This window comes from Sciurus vulgaris (genome assembly GCF_902686455.1).
Source record: "Sciurus vulgaris genome assembly, chromosome: 4".
In the NCBI taxonomy this organism is placed as follows: domain Eukaryota; kingdom Metazoa; phylum Chordata; class Mammalia; order Rodentia; family Sciuridae; genus Sciurus; species Sciurus vulgaris.
The window spans coordinates 42237638-42263239 of record NC_136464.1 but is presented as its reverse complement, the minus strand read 5'-3'; the positions used below and the strand labels follow the sequence as shown (position 1 = coordinate 42263239).

At 41.0% G+C, this 25602-nt stretch overlaps 1 protein-coding gene across 3 annotated transcripts in view; it reads right to left on the bottom strand.

The window, feature by feature from the left end:
* GRID1 (glutamate ionotropic receptor delta type subunit 1) overlaps positions 1 to 25602 on the bottom strand; it is a 753528-nt gene that overhangs the window by 19568 nt on the left and 708358 nt on the right. For all 3 annotated transcript variants that reach the window (XM_079138203.1, XM_079138204.1, XM_079138202.1), the window contains one exon: positions 1237 to 1403. In XM_079138203.1, coding sequence (XP_078994329.1) covers positions 1237 to 1403 — 167 coding nt within the window. The remainder of the gene's footprint in view (positions 1 to 1236; positions 1404 to 25602) is intronic.

The following is a 25602-nucleotide window of genomic DNA, read 5'->3' as shown; positions in this document are numbered from 1 at the left end:
ACCAAGGTAGAGCCTGCCTTTTGGGCTTCCTCTCTGGGCTCTGCAATCCCACCCCATTCTGCCAACAGGATGCCACCTCACAGACATATATGAGTGGAGGGCCCAAGGGTTAGATATCTTTGGGGACAGGAGCTCCTGTTGGTAGGGTGACTGCTGGAAAAAGCCCACTGAACTTACCCGTGACCTTACGTTCCACTCTCTATGGCTAAGGCCAGGTCACCTGGCCAAGGACAAAGGTAAACACCTGTGTCAAAAAATGGGGATAAGATGCTTCTCAAACAAGCAGTCCAGGTGCTTGGATTGAGCACTCGAAAATCTGACCATGTCCAGGGGTAAAAGCTGGGCAGTCTCAAGGGATGGGTTCATAGCAGCAAATCACATGGGAAGCTGAACAGGCAAATACAAACTAGGCACACCATATTCATTTCTGGTGGAGGATATCCATTCACTTTGCCAGGTTGAAAAATTCCTGTCTGGATAGTCTCACTCCCCACTTTCTCCCCAATATAATTGGGGAGAAATATAATATAATTACCAAAAACCCCTGAATTAATTCCAAGAAGATGGCTTAGAAACCTGCATTCTGATCCTGGGAAGTTAGGGAGGAGGCCAGTGATAAGCACCTATCCTCTCTCCACAGAGCATGGCCAGGTCCACTCCCAAGACAGCAACTCCTTGGGCCAAGAACCTCCCACCACACAATCCACATGAATGCGGAAACCTGCTTTTCCAATTTCATTTTTTTTAAGCCTCCACATGGATGATTGCCACTTTGCAGATATATTGATCTTTAAAAGTGATTATTAGGCCCTTCTCAGATCCTATTTATTATTCATTTACTTAGCTAACTCCTACTCCTCCCTGAAATCTCAGGTGTCACCACCTCTGGGAAGTCCTTCTGCATCTCCTGGATCTGGTCAGATGCTCTCCTTTGCCTCCAAACCTGAGGATGACTTACCTTTGCATTTACGCCGGGCTGGCACTGCCTACTCACATCAAGTTTCACTGGCACTATGCATTTTCATGGGAAGGGGCTACATATTTCTATTTTTATCCCAACACCTTCATATGGACTACTTGGAAGTGGGTGAAGGATGTACTGTTACATTGTTGGTGCTTAGGAAGATGTGATGATTAAATGAGTTAATATTGGCTCTTATCTTCCACAAGAAGTTATTTTCCAATTCTCAGCTGTTGGAGTCCAGAGACTATTGGAGCCTTATTGACCATGCCTACCTCTGAGAGAAGAGATCCCTGTAGGGGCTGCCATGCTGCAGGGCAATCCCATAACCCTTGCTGCTGATGCTGTTGCCAATGACAGTCACTGAGCAGTCGTCATCTGTCAGGGCTGCATACTCCACCACGGCCACGTCCCACAGAAAGGCATAATTCCCCTTCTTTGCCTGAAAGAACCAAAAATCATCATTAAGTCAGGCAGGCATATGGCCTGCTATGTTAGTTTCAAGTAATGAGACATCTCAATGGTAGGATTCGACCCACAAGAAAGCATAGCCAACCTTCCTACCATTTTCTGCCATACAAATGCCACCATTGCTTGATGCCATTCGTTTTGGTTACATATAAAAAGATATGTAGGCTCCAGATACCTACAATATATGTTATAAGAGGGGTGAAGAGGAAGAGTTGTTGATGGCTCACACTGGCACACATGTGTATATATATAATGCATACATACATCTGTGCACACACCCATATGTATATAGGAACAAGTTTCTAGTGCCAATATTTCCATATAATGCAGTAGTTGCAGATTTTTCCATCAGGAATTCGCCTGTAGTCATAGCTAAAGTCCTACTCCATCACACTCATTTCTAGTAGAAATTTAATTCTATCTTGAGCCACAATTGTAACTTTCGCTAGAGTGTGGGCACTAAGAGGGAAGGTGAGCTGCTTTACTTTTTTGGAAGAAAATGTGAACTAGATGTTGTCACTTGGCCTTCTTAAAATAGTGCATACTGTTCTTAATGCAGCAAAGCTTCTGGTCTTCATTCTTTAGTGAGCTGCAGATGTCTCTTTGCCTTTTCTTCCCTCCTACTGTGGTTCACACGATAGAGGTTGGAAGACCTCAGTGTGGGCTTTGTAATAGGACTGAAGCATCACAGACAAAAATAGGCCAAGCTGGTAAGCTACAGGCTTCTTGGCACTGTGGAGAGTATTGTCCCTGGCTCCTGCCTCTGTTCAGTTGTCTTCATGTCCACCAGGATTTTCCCAAGGACTGCCATAGCCACTTAGATGAAGATCAGGATTTTGCATCTTTCAAGACCCTAAGTGCTCATGGTCCGAGATGGCTCATTTTCTTGTCATAGTCTCTCCATCAGAAGAATTTGTGGGCAGAGGGTGACCTCCTGCAGTGGGAATAGGCTGCTCTTAGACTTTCACGCAATTTTGCCCAACCACCTTGTAAGAAATGACACACACCTGTGCCACCCATTGACTTTCACCCCAGGGAGCAATTCAAATATTACACCAAATCCTCATTCCTCAACCAATCCAATTTCAGACATCCTAAAGGACTTTGACCCAGGTTGCAAAATTACACACATCTCTTTCCCTCCACATAGAAAGATAACAGTCTTTGAAATTTTTTCCTGCTGGCAAACAAGTTTTCTCATGAAAAGATATAAATTTTCAACCTCTTAGTAACCAAGTTTCTCAGCAAAATGTTGACTTATGACCTAATATTTGGCTTCAGTCAGATTTCAGAGCATTTCACATCCATGCTCGCAATTCAACATGACAATCAGACACTGTTATTTGTACAATTTCAAAAGGGCATGTCATGTTGAAGGAAGAATTAAGATCAGCTTCGTTTCTACCTTTCAAGTGATGTTCCAAGAAGCAAAAAAGAAATAAGCTAGCTCAGATCAAGAGAAAACTGACTCTGAGGAAAGCCCACAGTGGCCACTGTAATGGGACACCTGGATTCCTTCAAAACACAGTATTGTGGTTGCAGTTTGAGTTCAGAGCAGGTGAGCAGAGCTGTATGAAAGGAGTTGCATCTATAGACCTGCTGGACTAAGTTAAGGAAGAGGCTGCCTCTGAAAACAAGGTTGGCACTGCCTGCCTCCATCTGCTGATCAGGAAGGCAGTCAAGAAAAGGGGAAAGTAGAAGTCTCTCTCTTGACCTGGTGGGTGACCCCAGACACTCATCTTCCCATTACAAAGCATTATGTATCTGCAACTGCTTGAGGAAGTGTGTGACTAGATTCCTGATTTACCAGAAAGTGCCAGGCAGAAGGGCTGGGGAAAGGAGATGTGGTGGGACAGGTCGGAGTCCGGGTCTATCCTGGTGAAATCCTTCTCATTCCCAGCATCTCTTCTTCACTTTCTCAGAATCCCAGAGCTCCTTAGCTCTCTTCTTTCAACCCTACACTGAATTAAACGCAGCACCAAAACTTCCTTCTGGGATTCCCAAGTTCATCAGTTTCTAGGGGAATATGTTCGGGACTTACCGATGTCTCCCCAATCTTTTGGTTGTGTCACAGAGCCTGTATGAGATATTAGCCTTCTTAGGTCTGATGGTGCTGTTAGGAGCATTTCAGATGCAGCTGCAAGAAGTCAAAACACCCTTACACACCAAGCTCTGTTGCTTTTATTTAGAGCCCTTGTCCCTTGCAGAATGAGCTCTGTCCTTCCCCAAGCCCCATCAAAAATTCAGAGATGTACTTCTTCCTTGTAGGGTCAGAACCAGCTATCCATATAGCCCCTAATAATTAATTATGAATCCACCTACTTAATTTTGTACTGTTGTCCACAGGTGTGACTTTCCCATAAGGGGGATACCTTATAAGTTGTCAAGTCTCCTCTCTTTCCTGCCCCTCCTGTTACAAGCTCATCTCCTCCCTTCTTGAATTTCAGGATTTTCCCTCGTTCTGCTCCTAAGTTCAGCTGCCTTCTCTGGGGTCTCTGCCTCTTATGTAGTCTTTAGTGTCATTGGGACAGCCTGTCTATCCACTCCCGCCTTTCTCTATTTGGGGACATCTCACACCAGGAGGCACTGTCCTTACCTTGTTTTTATTAACTCCTCCTTTCTGTTAAGGATTTTTTTCAGGCTCTTGGGATGACAGAGTGGAGTCTGGAATCTAGCCCTCTCTTGCTGGTGCACCACTGGCTGGTTGTCACAGAGAAGGTTGAGTTCAGCCACCTCCCTGCAGTAATCCTACGCCCTCCATCAAGTGTCACAGATCTTTAGATTCACTATTTTTGCCACTTCCTGTTCATACCACTTCCTTCTTCCTGTGTCTCCCAGTGCTGTCTTTCCCTACTTCCCAGGAAGCTATGAGGAATTTGAGAGGATGATGTCTGAGAGCCAGGACAATAGAATGTGAGCTGCTCACAAAGAGATGGTTGGCATTTATTTCATAACACCTAAAAGATCAAAACGATGCCATAGATTTATGTCCTACTAGTAAAACAGAACAAAAACAAACACTGTCATTCACCTCTTTGATGGGTTAAATTACCTTTATCTGGCCACCTATTTATAATATTAAATGTACTTTGAATTTCCAATCATTTACTTGCCCCATGTCATGTGGCCATGGGAAATTGGGCTGGAGAAACGGTTTTTGATACAGCCCAGACTCCAGCCTCCCAAGTATTTGGCTCCATGTACAGCCAGATGGACATAAGGACCCAGCTGTGCAGTTCCTTGTGGCCCCAGAGGGTCACTTGAGACTAACCCTAGGGTCCTGGACGTCAAGCCCAGGCCTCTCCATGAACTGTGGGAGAAGGAATTTGCAGGTCATTTAAGAAAGTAGTGGTTTGAAAGGTACTATTGCCTAGAAATGTAATAATTTATCTACCTCTACAGTGGGTTTTCTTAAATTGATAATATCCAGTGTTGGTGAGGTTGTGACAAAATGAGATGATCCCTCATGCTCTTTAGTATCACAAAATTATATAACCCTATGGAAAGCAATACAACAACACATAACATAAACATTTAAAGTTGCTCATAATTTTTATCCTGGCAAATTGGAATTTAACCTAAAAAGTAACCCAAATGTATCTAAAAGATATGAGAAGTATTTCAAATCTGAAAAAGAAACATGTAAGCAGTTTAAATTTTCAAAGTTAAGGAAATAGTTTAATAAATAATAGTTCCTGAATGTGATGAGAACTTATGTAACACATAGTAATTACAGACTATAGAAGAACTATGTCCATAGCTTAAAGCAATTGAAAAAGTCTCCCCTGACATCCTTGGTCTGCTTATCAATAGTTTGCTTCATTTCCCCCATCCCTATATATAGAAAAGTAATAGTAAATTAAAATAGAAACTATCAGTTCAGAAATAAAAGGAATAGATGTAAGGATTTCTTTGGCATTGTAAAAAGTCATGGGTATCTGAGTATCCATCCCCAGGATGCTAGGACAACAGCAGGTAGACAAAACACCCCTGGCTTCTCTCCTGGCAAGCATAATCTGAGTCCATCCTCGATGTTCACTCCCTTCTCCCTCCTGCACACTGGAGGTAGAAATGGAAAGAACTGAGACAATGAGGGTCTGGCCCTGGCACTTAAGGTATCCTTCTTAACATCTGGCATAACATGATAGAACAATATTGTTGGAGGGAGGCTGGGTACCGAAAACACACCTGGACTGAGCTGCCACGCTGGGTGAGCTTCCTGCTCTCCACTGCTCCACATGCAGTAAACAGACACTGCATCGCTTCCCTTGCTTTGCTGCTTCCCTCCTTTCCAGAGCACAGACTTTTAGAGACATCAGCCTTTGAGACAGGAGCCTCATCACATTCTCCCACTCCATCCTCACTGCTTTAAGAAAAGGACGAGTAACCATATTCGTCCCCCAAATGAGAATGCCAGTGCTGCCAATATCAGTCACAAATGCTACTGGAATGAAGTGCTTAAGGAAGCCCAGTGACAACAGTGCCAGGGACAGGCCAGGTGTGGGGCGTCTGCTGTTTGTCAGGCCCTTCATCCATGGAATTAATTCTCAAGGGCAGAACATTCAGCCCCTTTTGTGGATGAAAAGTCTAAGTCTCAGGATAATAAACTGTCTCATCCCAAATAAACTCAAATAGTGAAGAGTGGCGTTCCAGCTGGCTCCAAAGAAGTCCAGGCTCTCCTCTCTGCCCTGCTTGGACTTGGGAAGGGAAACGTCTCCAGGTGTCTTTGAACCATTTCCCAGGGGATGCTGCTGGGAAAAAATAAAATGTAAATGACAGGGCTTGTTTATCTCCAACTTTACCAACAAAGGTGGTCCACAGAACTGCTGAAACTCTGGGAGAAGGGAGGACATGGGGTACTCACCACCTCTGAGGACCCTCTGGGAACTTGACACATCTTCATGTTCAGGAACTATCCCTGTGGCACACTCACTGCTTCCCCTTGCATCCACCCTTCACTCTGTCAAACAAGAGCTGGACTTCCAAGCATCCTAATTTTTAGCTCCTGTGGTCATGATGTTCATACAATGGCAGCCATCGCCACACACAGCCTGAACCCTGGCTACTGTGGTACCTGTATTCTGTACTGTGCCAAATCACAAGATGTAACAGTAAAAACCCAGACCATCTGCAGAGAAAAGGACAATTTTACAGCCTGCTGGTGGGAGTGTGGGCTGGCATGATATTTCTGGAATGGTAATTTAGTGGGGAGAATTGAATACTTCTAAAATGTGCATATGCAGCAATTCTACCCTTAAGGATTTATCCTATGGAATCACTCAGTTTCTGAAAAGATGTTTGCAAAAAAGAATTTCAGCACAATACTTGCATGCTCTGTTTAAACTAGCAAGAAATTGGAAACAATCTAAATGCTCAACAATTGAGAATCAAATAAATGACATTAGATGACAGAATATTATATTACCATTAATACAGTGTTTTAAGAGTATTGATTGCTAAGGGAGGTGTCCACAGCCAAAAATCAAAAGAAAAAACAAAGGAAGGAAGGAAGGAAGGAAGGAAGGAAGGAAGGAAGGAAGGAAGGAAGGAAGGAAGGAAGGAAGGAAAGAAGTAAGTGAGTGAGTGAGTTAGCCCCAAGATGTGAGCTGGCCTGAGTTCTGGAGTCTAACTATATGGATTTGAATTCCAGATCCCCTGCTTGCCAGCTGTGTAAATTCAACTAAGTTGCTTAACATCTCTGAGCCTGTGTTCCACTGGATATAAAACAGGGCCATACTTCACAGAGTTCTAATGAGGATAAATTCCTCAATATATGTGACATGCTTAAGGTTCTGCTAAATAAATATTATACCACTTAGTGCAAAAGAACCTGTGACAATAAGTGATACCTTTTAAAATTATTGAAAAACAAAATCAAGAATCAAATATTAACAGTAGTCATCTTTGAGCAGTGTCAAAATGGTGAATTTCGTTGACTTTTAAAAAAAAATCTCTGTGTTACCCATGCTTCCTACAGTGCTGCACGCCTTTCTTTTGTAATTGCTGATGTCTTCCACTGTAACTTTAGAGCTTCAGCTTCATACCTTGAACATCACGTAAGGGAAGGAGCAGGGTGCTGGAAGAAAGCAACCCCTGCCACATCCAGCTCTTTGGTGAACCTATATTCCTGGAGGCTAAGAATTGCTTCCTTAGAGGATTGTATAGTATGAAACTCCAGAATGCAAAGTGCTGCGCCTGGCACAGGGTGAGGGCTCAACCCATGCTGTTTCTCTCTCCTTCCTTCCATCCTCAGAGGGATTCAGAAGATCAATCTGTCAGCTGTAATCCCACCCACTTCCCCCCTTCCAATCATTTCTCCACTTCATCAAGTCAGCAACATATACAACACATAAAGGAGTGTGCAGAGCATGTGTGTGTGCATACAAAGTGTGTGAGTCTATGGGAGTGTATGTCAATTGTATGTACATGTGTGTAAGTGTAGGGAAATGAGTGAAATAGGTGTGTGTGTGTGCATGTGAGACTGTGTGTGGATGTATGTGAGAATGTGTCAGCATGTGTAGGTATGCATGTATGTGAGTGTGTATACATGTGTGAGCATGTGCACGCATATACAGGTACATGCATACTAGAATGCCTGTGAGTATATATGTGTACTTAAATGTTTGATGTGTGTGAATGTGTGTGAGTGTGTGGAAATCAGGCATGTAGGTGTGTGAGTGCTATGCACTAAACAATTGTGTGAGTGGATTTGGGCATGCAAATGTGTAAGCAAATATGTATGCATGTGAGTGTGTGTAGGTGTGAAAGAGATATGACCTCTGCAGCCCCCAGGGAGGCAGATGAGAAGAGAACTCAGGTCCCGAGCACTGGCAGAACCACAAAAGGTTCTCCTTCCACTGGAGAAAGGAATCACCTTCCCCTGGTCTTTCAGAACAATGGAAAAAAGTCGCCAAAAATGATGTGAAAACATAAGACACTTAGAGGCTGTCTACTAAAGGCCAACTTGGGAGGCTGCAGGAATCCTGCTGCCCAAGGAGAACAAGATAGTGATATTTTACCTGGATCATACCTTGGACTAGCAAAAGGTGGCAAACCAGAAGAGGCTCAGTGGAAGATGAGAAATCGCAGCTGTGCTCCCCACAATTGCCACAGGGCTGCTTTCCTAAAGTGGCCATGGGGTGCAAAATCAATTTGGTTTCTGGCTTCCAAGTGAAAAGGGTGGAACTGGACAATGAGATGTCACAACCAAAGGGACAGCAAGGTAGGGGGATTGCCTTAGTGTGTATACCAAAGGCAACCTTGCAGGGTGGTCATGGTTGTTCCAGTGAGGTTACCTGGAACGGAAAGACTGAGGATACAGACATCCCAAGGCTATAGCAGGGGGAGATGGCTCCTAGTGGCCAGGTACTAGGATTTCTGCCAATGATTGCTTGTCCCATCCTGCTATTTCTATGTCCTAGAGTAACATAATCAATAGTGGGGAGCATCTGGTAACTTTGTATCACAATAAAGGCCACCAATGCCTTTTCTCCTATATGGGAACTATTCTTCAGTTCTTTAACTTTCTTTCTAGAATGTTCAATTCCGGCTCAAAGAGAGCACAGCACAGTATGTTAGTGAAAGGATTTGGAGGCAAGCAGCCCAGACATTCCTTAGCATCCTCTGTCAGTCACTTGTATTCTCTGAGCCTACTGGCCCCACCTTGAGGAAGAAGCATGCCCCCCTCACATGTTGTCACAGGGAAAGACAGTGTGGAAGATGCCTGATGCGTTCAAGAACTCAAATGATAACACATTATCCCCATGATCATGATAATCATCACCAACATCAGCTTATAGTATAAAGTTTGGATCCTGATTAGAATGCAATTGCCTTGGGATAAATAACACTTGAAATTGTCCTTCATCATCAGCCTGGTAAATTAGAAAGACTATTAGACTGGATTACAGTCTCAGCCCAATTATTGACAATTTATAGGAGGAGCCCAGACAATCCTTAAGGTCCTCTCAAGCTTTAACATCCTTAAAGTCTATGCTATAGACTAGTGGTTTTCAAACTGTGTTCCCTGGAAGGGCTGCATCAGCATCACTGGAAAATTCATAAGAAATATAAATTCTCAGGTCTCATATTAGATGCACTGCATAAGAGAGAGCGGGGCCCAAGAGTCTGTTTGAGAACTGCTCTGGTGATCCTGATGCCTGCTGAAGTTGAGACATGTCAATGTAGACCTCTGGGTCAGTGAGTCCCTGCTCTTCTCCTGAAAGCTGATTTAGGAAAGGAGAGAGTGTTAAGGCTTTACGGTCTTGATTGTCTTGATTTGGGGTACTAAATGGAGGAGAGAAAGGTCATAGACTGGAGAGACCAGGGCTACTGAAAACAAACTCTGAAGGAAAATCACACTGAATATCTTCCTGAAAGGTTCTCTCCTTGGTGCTTCCACATTCATTCTTGTGGAAAGTTTAGGAGAAACTTCCATGGTAAAAACTGTGTCCACTTTCCACTCATCCACAGAAATTGAGAATTAGAAAAAATTGTGCCAAAGTCATGGAATCAGCCATCTCCAGAGCTTACACCTCTCCCCAGATCTCATTGACAGCAGGTGTCTCTGCTCTCTGCTCTGTTCAAGCTCAGGAGCCCACAGAGCCACAAGGAGCTCCCTGAGCAACACCTTGAGTTCTCATGGTTTGTTTGGTTTTGTTGGGCACTTCTGCTGCCAAGATTTTGCTAATGAAATCTGCCTCTAGTCCATGATCTGATGAAGGCATTATGGCTGCATTCCCCTCTGGGCCTGTGGCTCTTTTGGGAGAAACAATCTTACTTAGTAAACCAAGAATTGTTCTAATGGGAGAGGTTTGTCACATCTCCAAGCAAAAAAGATCCGGTTTCATACAAAGGAAAAGAAAACACTAACTTGGAAGAACCAGTGGCTCCTTTCTTGAAATCTGAAATTACACTGTCGGCAAAACTAGAAGCCATAAACAAGCTCCTTGGCAGGGCAAAGGGAGACATTGATTTCCAATGATTTGTCAAAATTTTAAATTGCCCAAAGACCATAATAAACAATAATCTAATCAGAGTTATTCAATGGGAAAAATTAAGAACGATCTAAAAGAAAGATTAAATGGGTTTGCCTGGATACGAAATAGATTATAAACGAAAATGAATACAGAATGAAAAAAGCTATCCCAGAGAAGTGAACAAGTCAAAGAATATACAAACTCAGGAAACACAGAGGACGGGTACCTGTGTGGTCTAACATCTCAAAAAGCACAGGGACGGGCTGGGCAGACATTCCCTGTGTGTCACGTACACACACACACACACACACACACACACACACACACACACACACACATACAGTCATGTACAGTCATGGTTTGGATGTGAGGTGTCCCCCAAAAGGTCCCATGTGAGACAATGCAGGAAGGTTTGGAGGAGAAATTATTTGGTTATGAGAGTCTTAATCCAATCAGTGGATGAAATCTGTGATGAGATTAAACTGTGTGGAAATTGAAGGCAGGTAGGGTGTGGCTGGAGGAGTTGGGCCTTTGGGGGTGTGCCTTTGGGGTATATATTTTGTATCTTCTGAGTGGAGTCTCTTTCTCTGCTTCCTGATCATCACGTAAGCCACTACTCTCCACCACACTCTTTTGCCATGATTTTCAGCTTCATCTCAAGCCCCAAGGAATGGAGGCACCTTTCTATAGATGGAGACCTCTGAAACCTTGAGACTCCAAAACAACTTTTCCTCCCTTAAAACTATTCTGGTTGGGTCTTTTAACAACAAAAAAGCTGACTAAAGCACACACACACAGTAAGTTCTTTGATCATGTCCATCCTTCTTAGGGCCTAGGAAGTTTTTTCAATGTATTCAGTTGCCCGCACACTCAGAGGCTGCTGTAGTCAAGGTTCCTGGAGGCTTTAGTACTGCTCAAGATGGCGGAAGACCTTGGCATCAATCACATGGGGCTGGTTCTGCAGGAATGCAGGATGCTAGAGTTAGGGGGTCTTGGAGGCTTTAAAAGATTTCAAAGGAAGGTCTGGGAGGTCAGGAAAAGTGGAGCAGGGTTGGAGTCCCTCTGGGCAGCCCCTGAGAAGGCAAAGAGTACAGATGGGAGGAGGAAGCGGAAGCTGCAGTGGAGACCCCAGAGATTAAGAAATAACCAGTAACATGACATCATCCTAGGAAAACTACAGGAATTGAGCACAGTCAAGTCAACAGAAAGGCCATTTGGGCTGCAAGCAACAAGGTTATAAGGGTGGATCTATACAAGCCCTTTGGAGAGAGGATAGGGGTGCCATATGCTCCAGACGCTGGACACAGAACTACAGGACTTGTTCGCCCAGCTGGATTTCAGTCTTGCTTTGGTCCCATTCCTTTTTTCTATACCCCTATTTTTCTGTACCTTCATATATTGGATACTTACAAATTGCTTTTGATTTTTACAGGAGCTATAGTTAGTGCTAAATAAATATGCTTGAATGATTAAATGAAAAGCTGAACCATGGAAGTCTCAAACTGAGAAGTCTGGGGCCTTGGTCAGTATGGCCTGAGCTAGCCATGTCCCATCTGCCTCTCAGGGTTGCCCCTCCACCTTTCTCCACCCCGCTGTCTCCTCCAGAGGCTGCTCTCCAGGGACAGCGTCAATGGGCACTATTGGCCTGTGGCTAAGAGTCACTTTCTAAAATTCAGGAAAAAATCAAATAGTAACACAACAGTAATCATAACAATAAGTACCATTGATTTAAGCAGATGTTATCCCACTGAAGAGGGCATAAGAATCACCCCAACACAGATGTCGGAACACAGATTGCTAACCTCCCATCCCCAGTTTCTGATTGATTAGACCTGAAATAAAGTCCAAGAATTTACATTTTTTTTTCTTTTTTTAATTATATATGACAGTAGATTCTGTTTTGATATATTTATACAGGCATGGAATATATCTATCGTATTCTAATTAGGAGCCTAGTCTTGTGGATGTATATGATGTGGAGATTCACTGTGGTATATACATATATGTACGTAGGAAAGTTATATTGGATTCATTCCAGTGTGTTTCCTATCCCTATCCACCCTACTTCCTGTCATTCCCCTTTGTCTAATCCCCCACTTCCCACATTATGGGTTAGCAGCCACATATCAGAGAAAATATTTGACCTTTGTTTTTGGGGGATTGGCTTATTTCTTTTAGCCAATAGTCTCCAGATCCATTCATTTACTGGCAAATGTCATAAAGTCATTTTTCTTTATGGTTGAGTAATATTCCATTGTGTATATGCACCACAATTTCTTTATCCATTCATCTGTTGATGGGAATCTAGGTTGGTTCCATAACTTACCTATTGTGAACTGTGCTGGTATAAACATTGATGTGGCTGTGTCACTGTAGTATGTAGCTTTTAACTTCTTTGGATATATACTGAGTAGTGGGATAACTGGGTTAAATGATTGTTCCATTCCTAGTTTTTGAGAAATTTGTACTGCTTACCAGAGCGGATGCACTAATTTTCAATTCCATCAACAATGTATGAGTATACCCTTTCCCCATCCTCACCAACATTTATTACTTGTATTCTTTTTTTGTATTTTTAAAATTTATTTTATTTGTTCTAATTAGTTGTACATGACAGTAGAATTCATTTATACATTTTGATAGATCATACATAAATGGAATATAATCTCTCATTTTTCTGATAATATACATTGCAGGATCACATCAGTCATTGGTTGGCCTGAGACGAAATTTCAGTGTAGTTTTTATTTGTATTTCTTTTATGTACTAGAGATATTGAACATTTTTTCATATATTTGTTGACCTTCATATTTCTTCTTTTGAAATGTGTCTATTTAATTCCTTCGCTAATTTATTGATTGGGTTATTGTGTGTGTGTGTGTGTGTGTATGTATGTTTTAAGTTTTCTTTGTATATCCTGGAAATTAATCCCTATCTGAGGTAACTGTGGCAAAGACTAAGAATTTACATCTCTAACAAGTTACAGATGCTATGGGAACAAGGCTCACCTTTTGAATACTAAGGTGTTAAAATATACTCTGCAAGGCATAGTGCCTTGAGCTCACCTCTAATCTTTATAATGACTGGGACGACCCATTATTACTATTCTTATTTTTCAAGAGTCAAGGAACCTGGCTGTTTTAGTCAATTTTTTTGCTGCTGTGACTTAAAGACCTGACAAGAACAATTTTAGGGGAGGAAATTTTACTGAGGGGCTCACAGTTTCAGAGGTCTCAGTCCATAGAAGGCCAACTCCATTCCTCAGAACTCAAGGCAAGGCAGATCATGGCAGAATAATGTGGCAGAAAGAAGTAACTCACATGATGATCAGGAAGCAGACAGAGTCCACTTTCCAGATACATGATATATACCCCACAGGCACACCCCTAATGACCCACTACCTTTAATCACACCCACCCACCTTAAGTTATCACTCATTTAATCCTGTCAGGGGATTAATTTGCTGATTGGGTTAAGGTTCTCATAATTTAATTGTTTCTCCTCTAAATCTTTACATTGTCTCACAAATGAGCTTTTTGGGGACACCTCACATCCAAACCATAACATTCTGCCCATGGCTCCCAAAAGCTCCTGACCATCTCAAAATGGAGAAAGTACATTTTCTCTATTTCCAAGGGTCCCTATAGTCTAAACTGTTAAAAGATTGCCTAAAAGTTCAAGTCCAAAGTCTTCTCTGAGACTCAAGGCAATCTTGCATTGTGAGTTCCTGTAAAAATCAAAAGCAATTTGTAAGTATCCAATATATGAAGGTACAGAAAAATAGGGGTATAGAAAAAAGGAATGGGACCAAAGCAAGACTGAAATCCAGCTGGGCGAACAAGTCCTGTAGTTCTGTGTCCAGCGTCTGGAGCATATGGCACCCCTATCCTCTCTCCAAAGGGCTTGTATAGATCCACCCTTATAACCTTGTTGCTTGCAGCCCAAATGGCCTTTCTGTTGACTTGACTGTGCTCAATTCCTGTAGTTTTCCTAGGATGATGTCATGTTACTGGTTATTTCTTAATCTCTGGGGTCTCCACTGCAGCTTCCGCTTCCTCCTCCCATCTGTACTCTTTGCCTTCTCAGGGGCTGCCCAGAGGGACTCCAACCCTGCTCCACTTTTCCTGACCTCCCAGACCTTCCTTTGAAATCTTTTAAAGCCTCCAAGACCCCCTAACTCTAGCATCCTGCATTCCTGCAGAACCAGCCCCATGTGATTGATGCCAAGGTCTTCCGCCATCTTGAGCAGTACTAAAGCCTCCAGGAACCTTGACTACAGCAGCCTCTGAGTGTGCGGGCATCTGAACACATTGAAAAAACTTCCTAGGCCCTAAGAAGGATGCCTCACTGGTCTCTTCTCAAGAGAATTTTTACTTTTACTTTATTGACCCAGAGATGGGTGTGGTCTTATCAGTCAGTTCCTGAGATGTCCTCAAGCCATCTTTCTTATTGTCTCTGGGCAAAGTCTTTAGCATTTCTTTGTGGTAGTAATGTCTTTAACAACTGCCCCAGTTTTACTCCTGCCTTTCAAGTCCATGTTTTTCAAATCTTTCTGTTTTCTTTTTTGCTCCTGAATATCACAATAAACTTGGCTAAAAGCCACCAACAATATCCATGCCATAGCCTGAATGCTATGCTGTCTAGAAATTTATTCTGCCAGATTAAGAAATTCATCTTTTAAAAACTCAGCCTCACAGGAAGTCTGAGGACATGGGAAAAATGCAGACCACTTCTCAGTCAATACATAACACAAATGGCCTCTACTTCAATTATCAGCAGTATTCTCCTTTCCTTCTAAAACCTCATGAGGCCTGTCTTTACTATGCACAGTCATGTTGGCATTCTAGTCTTGTGAGCTTCCTCCAGAATTGCCCATTAAGCTCCACTTACAACAATCTAAAGCATTTCCAGCTTGTACTGCTAAGCATCTCAAAATTCCTCCTACCAATTTCAAAAAGTTCCAAAAGCTTATGAACCACATGGTCAGGTTAGTCACAGCAATGACCCCACTCCTGGTACCAGTACCAATTTCATTTTACTCAATTTTTTCACTGCTGTCACTAAAAGACCTGACAAGAACAATTTTAGGGGAGGAAAATTTTGTTTAGGGGCTCATGGTTTCAAAGGTCTCAGCACATAGAAGGTTGACTTTATTCCAGGGCTTCAGGTGAGACAGAACATCATGGCAAAGAGAAGTGGCTCCCATGGAGATCAGGAAGCAGAGACAGGGACAGAGAGTCCACTCACCAGATACAAAATATGTACCCCAAAGTCACATCCCAATTACCCACCTCTTCCAACCTTCAGTTACCACTCAGTTATTGCTGTAAGAAGATTAATTCACTGATTGGGTTAAGGCTCTCATAACCCAATCATTTCTCCTCTAAACCTTCTTGAATTGTCTCACACATGAGTTTTTGGGGTATACCTCATATCCAAACCGTAACTCTGGCAAAAGATAGATATAAGAACCAAAACTGGTTCTTATTGATTCAAATCCCATACTCTATTCACTACACTATGTTCTCCAAATTGAGCATCTGACTTTGTTGAGATAAAGTTCAAGTGAGACCCATGAAACTACACCCTGAGGCCAGGGTGGTTTTGCCATCTGAATCAACCTCTACTTAATGTTTCTGTAGTCATAAAGGGTTGTTAGGAATTAACAACTCTGACATCCTGAAAGGAGAGAGAAGCAGCAAAATTGCATGAACTCACAACTGATATAAAAGACTATCCCTTAATGGGCTGGGAGACCACCTCCAGGGGTTTATGTTGAACGGCCTCATTCTCTCACTCCACTTGTGCCTAAGTATATTTTTATGGCCTCTGCTAAAATGTCAGCCTTGAGAGACAGAGCTTGTGCCACAGTCTTGGAGCACACTGAGAAGCTACAAAATAAGTCACACTCTGACGAAAAAGATCCAAAGGGACTGCCATCCTGCACAGTTGAATAAGCTCTGGGATCTCTTATAAGGACTTACAGTTGTCAAGTGGGGGAATCATAAAGTTCACCACTAAAGGGCCCTGGGAGGGGTAGTGGATAAATCCTCTGCCCTGATGGAGGCCCTACTGTACAGCCCAGGGATAGTGAAGTCTACAGTTTCTAGAGAGTTCTCTTCATCACATTCCCCACTAACTAACTGAGGTCTGGAACCTGGGTCACACAGAGTAATTCCAAATTCTCTTCCATGTGAAGACTTCACATGTTAGAAAAACCAATGTCAAGAATTTTCATTAATAGTCAACCATTTTTATCATGACAATGAAAATAACAGTAGCAATAAAAACAAAACACAAGGATGATAGAAAGAGTTAGATAATCTATGGTCAAATGGTCTAAACTCTTTGGAGCTTTGCAACCTTTATCTGAAAAATGTAAATACCATAAAATGCCCTCTATGTGAAAAGTGAATGCATAAGCACAGTGCCACACACATGCCCATTTCTTTATAGGTTTATGGTCATTCCACACCTTCTCTCTTTTTGTTCCTGGACAAACAACATTATGCCAACAAAATGGAAATAAAAAATAAGCTAAGCAAAAATGGCCAATGAGCTGGCTGACACAATAAATCAAAATTGTTTTCATCAGCAATGGCTTCTTGGTTTTAATGTAATCAAATAACAAAACAATTCCCCTCAAAATGTTAAAACTTCAGTCATAAAACCCAAAGCAATAATATTCAGTGGAACAAATAGATTGGAATCAGCCCACATTTATAGCCAGCGCTAAGGTGAAGTATATCAGACCTGGGTTCAAAGCAAATTACGGGGCAGAGGAAATCTGAAAAATAAAATCAGATTTAGGGGGAGTCAGCATCCTCCCACTCTCTCTAATGAGGAGCTTGAAAATAATCAAAGTTAGCATGATGGCACGGATATTGGTTTGATTCCAGAGCTTACCCTACCAAATTATGAAAATCGCAGAAGAAAGTAATTGAAGAATTCATAACAAGATTTGCTTGGCAATGCTCAAAACCCAAAGCAAAGTAATTTAATAAGGGAGGCTCAGAGGGGGCTTTCCTTGATCTTTGGACTGTATTATCCCAAACCAATCACCATCAAACAGAATTAAGCAGCAAGGGGTTATTCATGGGCCAACTTAGTCAATGTATGGTAAACTCCAGAGAGACTAAGTTCCTCAGGGCCCAGGGATGAGCTCTCCTGCCCTTTCCTCCCCTCGTCACCCATCTTGGTGTCCTTGAAACTGGACCCCAGCAATCCTGCTCATTCATGTTTAAGACAGGTGCTCATGGCTCCTTTCCCACCCATTTCCATTTCTTATGCATTAAACATGTACTTTGTTCGATTTTTGTTAAAGGATAAGAGGTTTTGATTGCCCATGTATGCCCATGCCCTCCTCTGCCCAAGGTCACTCCTGGGGACAGACAGACGAATAAATGGCAGTGTCCCCTCTAGAGAAACTCCGAGTCTAGCAGAACAGTGACAGCCAGAGAAGGGCACCAAGATGACATCTGGTGAGGCTGCACTCTCTGGGATACACAGCAGGGAAGGGAAGGGGGAGCCTAGAAAGGCTCAGGGGAAGTGAGCATTTCCAACAAGGCTTTAAGGTTGCCAGGAACCAGCCTGACAGACCAAATAGAGGTGATGCTCCAAGCTGTGAGCACCACAATACACAAAGGTAAAGATAGACCTCTCAGAGTCCAGCAACTGGAGCATCTGTGTGTGGCAGGCACAAGCTGAGGCTTCTCTCTGATCACACTGTTCCTCCATTGCTAGGGATTCAAAGGATAAGGACAAGGGTGCTGGCATGGGAAAAGTCCCGAGTGCAAAGAGTGGGTCTGTTACTGACTCCAGCTCAATCGTTAGCAAGTCCTTGCCCTCTTGGGACCTCAGTTTCTTCATTAGTGAGCAATGGCACTGAAGTGCCATTGAGCTAATGATTGGGAGAAACTTAACGCACAGCTGATTCATCCCTGGCCTCTTTAAAGTAGCCCATTATGATTAAATTAATCTCCTGGTTGTCTAGACATGGACGCAAGGCCCCCAGGGAGGAAAAGAAAACCCCTGGTAAAGCAAGAAAGGAAAGGATCACATCCAGACCCTAATCAGCCTTCATCTTTCCCTTGACCTGACATCAATTCTAACTCAGTTTTAGACTGAAAGTGTCACGTCCACTTTTATGTATTAGTTGACAAATAAATGAATGATAAGTGGTCAAAGACCCAATATTTCAAATAGTAAATCACTGCAGCAATACATAGCTAAAGAAAGTTATATGCACATCACTCCTCATTGAACGACCACAAACTTGTAATCATGATCTTACTCAATTTCCTCACATTCACCACAATTTCACGATTTCTGAAGGCAATGCCTAACGTGGGCCAAGGGAAAAAACAGTTGGAAAAGAAAATGAGTTTTTTTAGCTCCACTCTAGATCCAAGAACAGTAAAGTAAATTGAGGCAAACATACAGACATACACAAATACATATGTACATATATGAAGAGAAAGAAATACTATAAAGGATATGAGAAAAGAAGAAGACAATACCAATTCATACAAGTTTCTCCTAAATATAAATCACAAGGATTTGATGGGAGGATAAAAAACAAAACACTAAAACCTGAATATATTTTTTAATTTTTAAAAATGAGAATGTAACTCATTCAAAGTCCTGCTTTTGGCAATACTCAGTAATATTTTGTCAAGAATTATAAACATTTATATCTTTTTGGTCATCAAATTCCAGTTTAAACCTAAACAAATAAACATAGTAACTGAATTCCTTACAATGTTATTTATATTTTTTGAAAATGACCCAAATGACAGTCAAAAAGGGAATGTTTAAATTAGCGTACATTTATTTGATGAAATATTAGCCACTACATGATTTTTGTTAAGTTTTACAACAGTGTCAGAAAAATGGAGGATAAAATACATTTTCTATAACATCATAATTATAAAAAACTTTGATAGAAATTCAAAAAAGAAGACATAAATATGCAAAAGAATGCCCAGAATCCTATTTAGGTAGAAAAAAAAAGATGCTAATTGGATTTCTTCTGCTTATTTTAATTTTTTTACTTTCTGGAATATTTTAAGCTTTTCTTAATGGTTACATATTACATGTAAATTATAAACATATAGCCTAAAGCCTTTTTTCTCTCAAACTGCTTTTTATTTTAACAGTTGAAATGATTGGGGGATATTTAAGTGAATTTTGGAGTTGGGCTGGAGCACAGTTAAAGCAGGTGAAGGGGGTTCAGTGATGTTTACTAGTCTGCAGCATCTAGAACCTAGGTGGCTGAGGCCCAAGACCATAGGAAGGGTTTTGAAGAGAGCAATTGGTAAACAATGAAAATAACACTGCCTCCTTCTCCGACAAGCCAACTATACATTTAGTGGGAGTACAACTGGGTTTTGTCCTCATGGAACTCAACTGTCTTTTCTACCTCTGTGAGCTCCATTGCCTTTCTGTATATTTCATATCCTGCTTGGCAGTTTTCTCTCCCATTCTTACACTTCCATCTTCAAAACAGAATGGGCACAGAGACATATGGATTGTAAGATGTGTGTGCATGATGGAACCATCAAAGGACACCTTTGCCCTCACTGGGTAGATAAAGACCTGCTCTGTGACCCCAGGGGCTTTTCCACATTCAACCACAGCCATGTGCCATCCTTCAGAACTCAATAGGGATACCCTGAAGAAAAATGGTCTGAGACTTCATTTTTCAAAAACTTTTTTGATATTTCTACTTTGTCTTTAATTTATTTTTAACTGAAGCATAAGAAGACATCATAATTACACATATTAATAGGGTCCCATGTCAGGTTTGAGACACATATGCATTGTGTAATGTTTAGATCAGGTTAAACCTATTTATGTCCTCAAACATCATTTCTTGATGGTGAAAACTTTGAGAATCCTTTCTTCTGGCTTTTTTGAAAGGTGCAACACGTTATTGCTATCTCTAAGGACTTCACATTTTTTTTCTTTCTTTTTTTTTTTTTTTTTTTTTTTTTTGGCGGTGCTGGGGATTGAACCCAGGGTCTTATGCTTGCGAGGCAGGCACTCTACCAACTGAGCTGTATCTCCAGCCCAGGACTTTACATTTTAAGCAGAGAATGAAAACACATCATACAAAATTCAAAGGATGGAGCTAAAACAGTGCTTAAAGGGAAAGGTATAGTTCTATTTCCTATATGAGGGAAGAAAACAAGTACAAAATGAATAAGTATTCACATTAAAATGCTATATGTAAGGGCAAAGAATAACCAAAGTAAATAGAAGAAAATATTGTTTACAGAAAACTGAGATCCATAAAATATAAAAATAACAGCAAAAATTAATGAAGTCAATTTAATTTCATTGAATGTAAAAACCATGCTCTTAGATTTAGTATTATAAAAAAATTAATTTCCCCTCTAATTACCTGCATGTTCAATGTAACAGCTATCAAAATGCAATAGTTTGTTTTCTGAAGTAACTGGCAAGATGATTCTAAAATTTAAATGGAAATGCAAGGGATCCAGAATTGCCCGATCTTATAAAAGAAGAACCAAACTGGAAAACTGATACTACCTAACTTAAGAAATTATTATGAAACTACCATGACTACCATGATCAGTTTTGTATTGTCATAGCAATAGGCAGATTAATGAAACAGTACAGCATCCAGAAACAGACTAGTGTATATCTGACCTGTTGATTTCAAATCAAGTTAACTCATCTATTTTTTGAATTAGCACAGGAAATTTTAACAAATGATGCTAGATCAATTGCACACATGTATACAAATAAGTGAACCAGGATCACTTGCTTATTCCATACATGATATTAATTTCAGAACCACCATAAAACTAAATGTAAGAACTTCTGGAAGAAAACTTGGGACTTCAGATTAGGCAAAACTTTTAGGCTGGACACAAAAAACATTAACCATAAAAGAAAAGAATAAAATGATATATAGTTTTTTATCAAAATTAAAAATCTCTTCTTCTCAAAAAGATACCATTAGGAAAATGAATGGGCAAGTTACAGACTGAGAATTATATTTGTAATACTTATATTTCATCCAGGACTTACATCCAGAATATATTAAAAACTCATATAAATCAGCAATGAAAAGACGAAGGGCCCAATAAAAATTAACCAAAGACTCAAGCTCCCATTCCTGAAAGAAGATATATGAATGGGCAATAAGTACATGAAACTTCTCAACATCACCAGTCACCAAATTAAAACAATAATGAGATATTATCTGTTCACACCCACTCAATTGGCTATAATTTAGCCAAAAATTAAAATTGGCTGCAATTTAGCCAGTCCAAAGACTGGCGGTGCTAATGTTGATTGGGATGCCCAGTGACTTACGGTTATATACAGTCATAAGCAGTGCATTACATGACCACGTGGGAGGTGGTTAGACACTTTCACACCACAGGGAAAACAAATCTACCCCACCACCCCAGAATTCACCCTTTTGCATTTAGCAAAGAAAACTGGAAACATCTCTACACAGGACTTGTAGAATATTCATACTGTCTTATTCATAATGAAAATATATATCATTGGAAAAGAGAAAAATTAAGATTTCTCTTTTTCTTTTTTGTTATTTTTTAATTAATTAATTAATTTATTTATTTATTTTGGTATTGGGGATTGAACCCAGGGGTGCTTTACCACTAAACTACATTCTCAGTCCTTTTTATTTTGAGATAGACACTTGCTAGGGATTTTTTTTCTTAAACCGGAATATTACTCAAAAAAAAAAAAAAAAAAAAAAGAAAGGAAAACCATAGTACAATATTGCTATCCATGACTTCATGAGTAAATGCCATAGACATCTTGTAAAGTAAAACAAGCCAAATAGAAATACATATATATGTTCTATGTAATTCCATTTACATAAACAACAAGAATGGGTACACTTAATCTGTGTTGCTGGAAGTCTGTGCTTGGCTCAGGGTTGTGGGGGGATGTCTAGAAAGTGAGGAGAAAATGTTGAAGGTTCTATATCTTGTTTTGGGTGGTGATTATACAATGTATGTAACTGTCTTAACTCATGAGATGCATACTTTTTATGTGTGCTTCTTACTGTATGTCAACTATATTGCATGAAAAGACTAAATGTTATTTCTTTGTTTCTTTAATCTTATTTTCTGAACATATGGTAGATACTAAGGCAGTGTGCTGATATCTACTGAATGCACACCTTAGGCAATAATCCACACTGGATGCTTCAGATTTTATGCATTAGTAAACTCGTATCTAAGCTGGGCAGGCTTTTCTGAAGTCTCACAGATGGTTCAAAAAGGTGAATTCACTAGCTCAAAGTCATAGATCAAATCAGGTTGAAAGTGGAATTGAAGCTCACATTTCCTAACTCTTAGGCAGAAACTACTGAAACTACATTTCTTGAATGGATGACTATGTGAATAAATAAATGAATGAATAAAGAGAAGGGGACATCCAACCTGTAAAATGGAAACAGTGCTTTTAGGCAGTTACCAAAGGTATGGAAATGAAAGACTACCTGATGTGAGTGGCTGGGAAGGAAGGAGGCTTTTGGAATCCCCAAACCACATTGATTTGGAAGCAGAGAAAGGACAAAACTTGTGCCTTGAGACACTGCCACCAAGAGAAAGCTGCTGAGGAGTCAGAACTATACTTTTCCCATTATCTGGGCCAAACCTTCCTGATCTTTGAATGGAGCAGTCCCAAAACACAAAGAAGTGCCATCCCATGCAGACCTCTCCCCTCCTCAGGAGGAATCCCCAGCATTCCACTGAACCAGGACACTGCCTCACACAAGGCCACCCCCCTACACCACACTCCTTTCAGATGGAGGGTGCTGTGGGGAACTGAAGTTCCTGATCTTTCCATGGAAAACTGTCATCCTTCCAGGACCACTTTTCCTGCTACAAATACTGTCCCTGACGCTCAGCAGGGAATGTGTGCAGTGAAAGCAGCCCTCCTCATGGAGCAGAAAGGAAGAGGTTGGGAGCAAATGCAGGTGCTGAGAGGTAGTGCCAGAGCAAGCGTTAGATCGGTGGTAGAAATAAATAAGATTTGTGGGCCCGTTTTCTCTCTGCATTTGCATTCACACTTTATGACCTCAGCAATATTCACTGAGTGGAAAAAACCACCCTCTGTGAAGACTGCTGGCCTCAAAAGCTACTTCCCTCTGAAAAATACTATCTCTAGCCACAGGGTCTGAGACAAGCTACTCATCTATTTATTCAAAGAGCTCAATGAGCTGTAAAGATTGACATTTAAACTATTAACACTATATTCTAGTTGACAATGTTATTAAATATTAGGTCTGATTTATGGAAAGGCTTAATCAATTGGCAGTCCAGGTCAGCCCGGCACTGCACAGAAATTGGGTTATGCTGGATTGTCTTGATGGAGTTGATCAAGCTACAGGAAAAAAAAAAAAAAAAAAAAAAACCAAAAACCCAGGAACATTAAAGTCTGACTTCATGTGAAACAGTTATTATCATATAAATTTGAACCACTTTCAGCTCAATTCTGCATCTCAAAGTTTCTCCAACTGATAATTTTAATAGTTTGGAAATCAAAAGATAAAATCATATGCTTAAATTATCTTTGCTATGACACATGGAAGGTAAGGCTTGTAAAAATGGAACCCAAGTATATATCTTGTTACTTTGGTGTGAAAGTGGAAGGAAAATAAAAGCACAAGTGAAGACCATGCAAAGAAGCAGAAATACACTGAGGGACAGAAATGGCCATGTTATGCTGTGGGAAGAGGCAAGGTTGCAGGAGGATGTGGTGACTGTGCCACTATTTCCACATGTCTGTGTGACCTTGGGCAAGTCACTTAATCTCTCTGAGACTCCAATTCCACTGGCCCCATTTCTACATTATGGAAATAATAATAATCAAATACTCTGCTGAAGATGACATAATAATAATGTATGTAAATCATTTGATTGGTGCCCAGAGACTGCTCAAGAGATTCCAAAGGAAGACTACGACAAACCATCAGGAAAGCTGGGTCCCAGTATAGTGAGGGAGAAGTTCCTAGGCCACCAGAGAGAGACCTGGAAGGGATGAGAAAGGCAGAGACCACATTCTTCAAGATGGTACAGGCTAGAGATGCCTGGAAGCTGGTACAGGGTGTAGAGCAAGATTGTAAGATCTTAGTGGTATCTATGGCCTGCTAGACAGTGTAGCGCTCTGCTCTAGATCAACAGTCTTCAATTTTTTTTTTTCTATACAAGGATAGATAACAAATACTTTAAACTTTAAGGGCCATATAGTCTCTGACATTATTGGACTCTGCTGATGTTGCAGGAATCCAGACATTAATGTTATGTAATCAATAGGCAGGGATGTTTTTCAATAAAACTTTATTTAAAAAACAGATTTGGACCATGGCTTGCCAACCCTAGGTCTAGTCGCACTTGGGTCTAATTGGCACATATGACTAAGATGAGTGAAGGCGGCTCCTCTCCCTTCTTTCTGTGACACATAAATTAGGACTAGGAGGGTCTCCTCCCTAAGAGAAAGCTATCAAGAAACAAGCATGCAAAGAACCCAGAGCTATTCTCCTTTCCCTTCCCATCATACAATCTAAGGAAGGTAATCTGTTAACTGAGGGCAGGAACTATGTCCCTGATTTCTCCATCTCTACTCAGTCAGGCAGCCAACACATGACTCATTCAGGAACAAAACAGTATTTATTGAGACATACTGGATGACAAACAGGTTTGTTGTAAAAAGTCTGTGTTGAAGTCTCTTAATAAATAAAATTTCCCTCTCCTTCCAAATTCCTTCTTGTTCTTTTCAGCAGGACCCAGTAAGCTCTGTACTCCTTCTCTGAGTGGCACTGGCTTGAAGAAGTAGATCCCAGTCATGAGACAACCATGACAAAACCTTTTTTCAGTTTCAATACTGTAGAAAAGTGATTGTCTCTGGCTGAGTTATATCCCACCTAAATTGGTTTCAAGTCATTAAAGGCTGAAGTACTCCAAAATAATAGCAGCTTCAAGGTTACCCAGACACCAAACCCCTTGACTTTAGAACCAATTAGATAATTGCACCACTATTCATACTCTCTGGAAATGGAGCCAGAGTCACCAAAGAGCAATTGGAAATCAGAAGTGTGATTGTCCTTCTGTGGCTAAAGAAGTTTCCATAAGTCCCTTGGTGGGTAGCTCCTTACCTTTTTCAGGCTGCCTGCACTGCCCA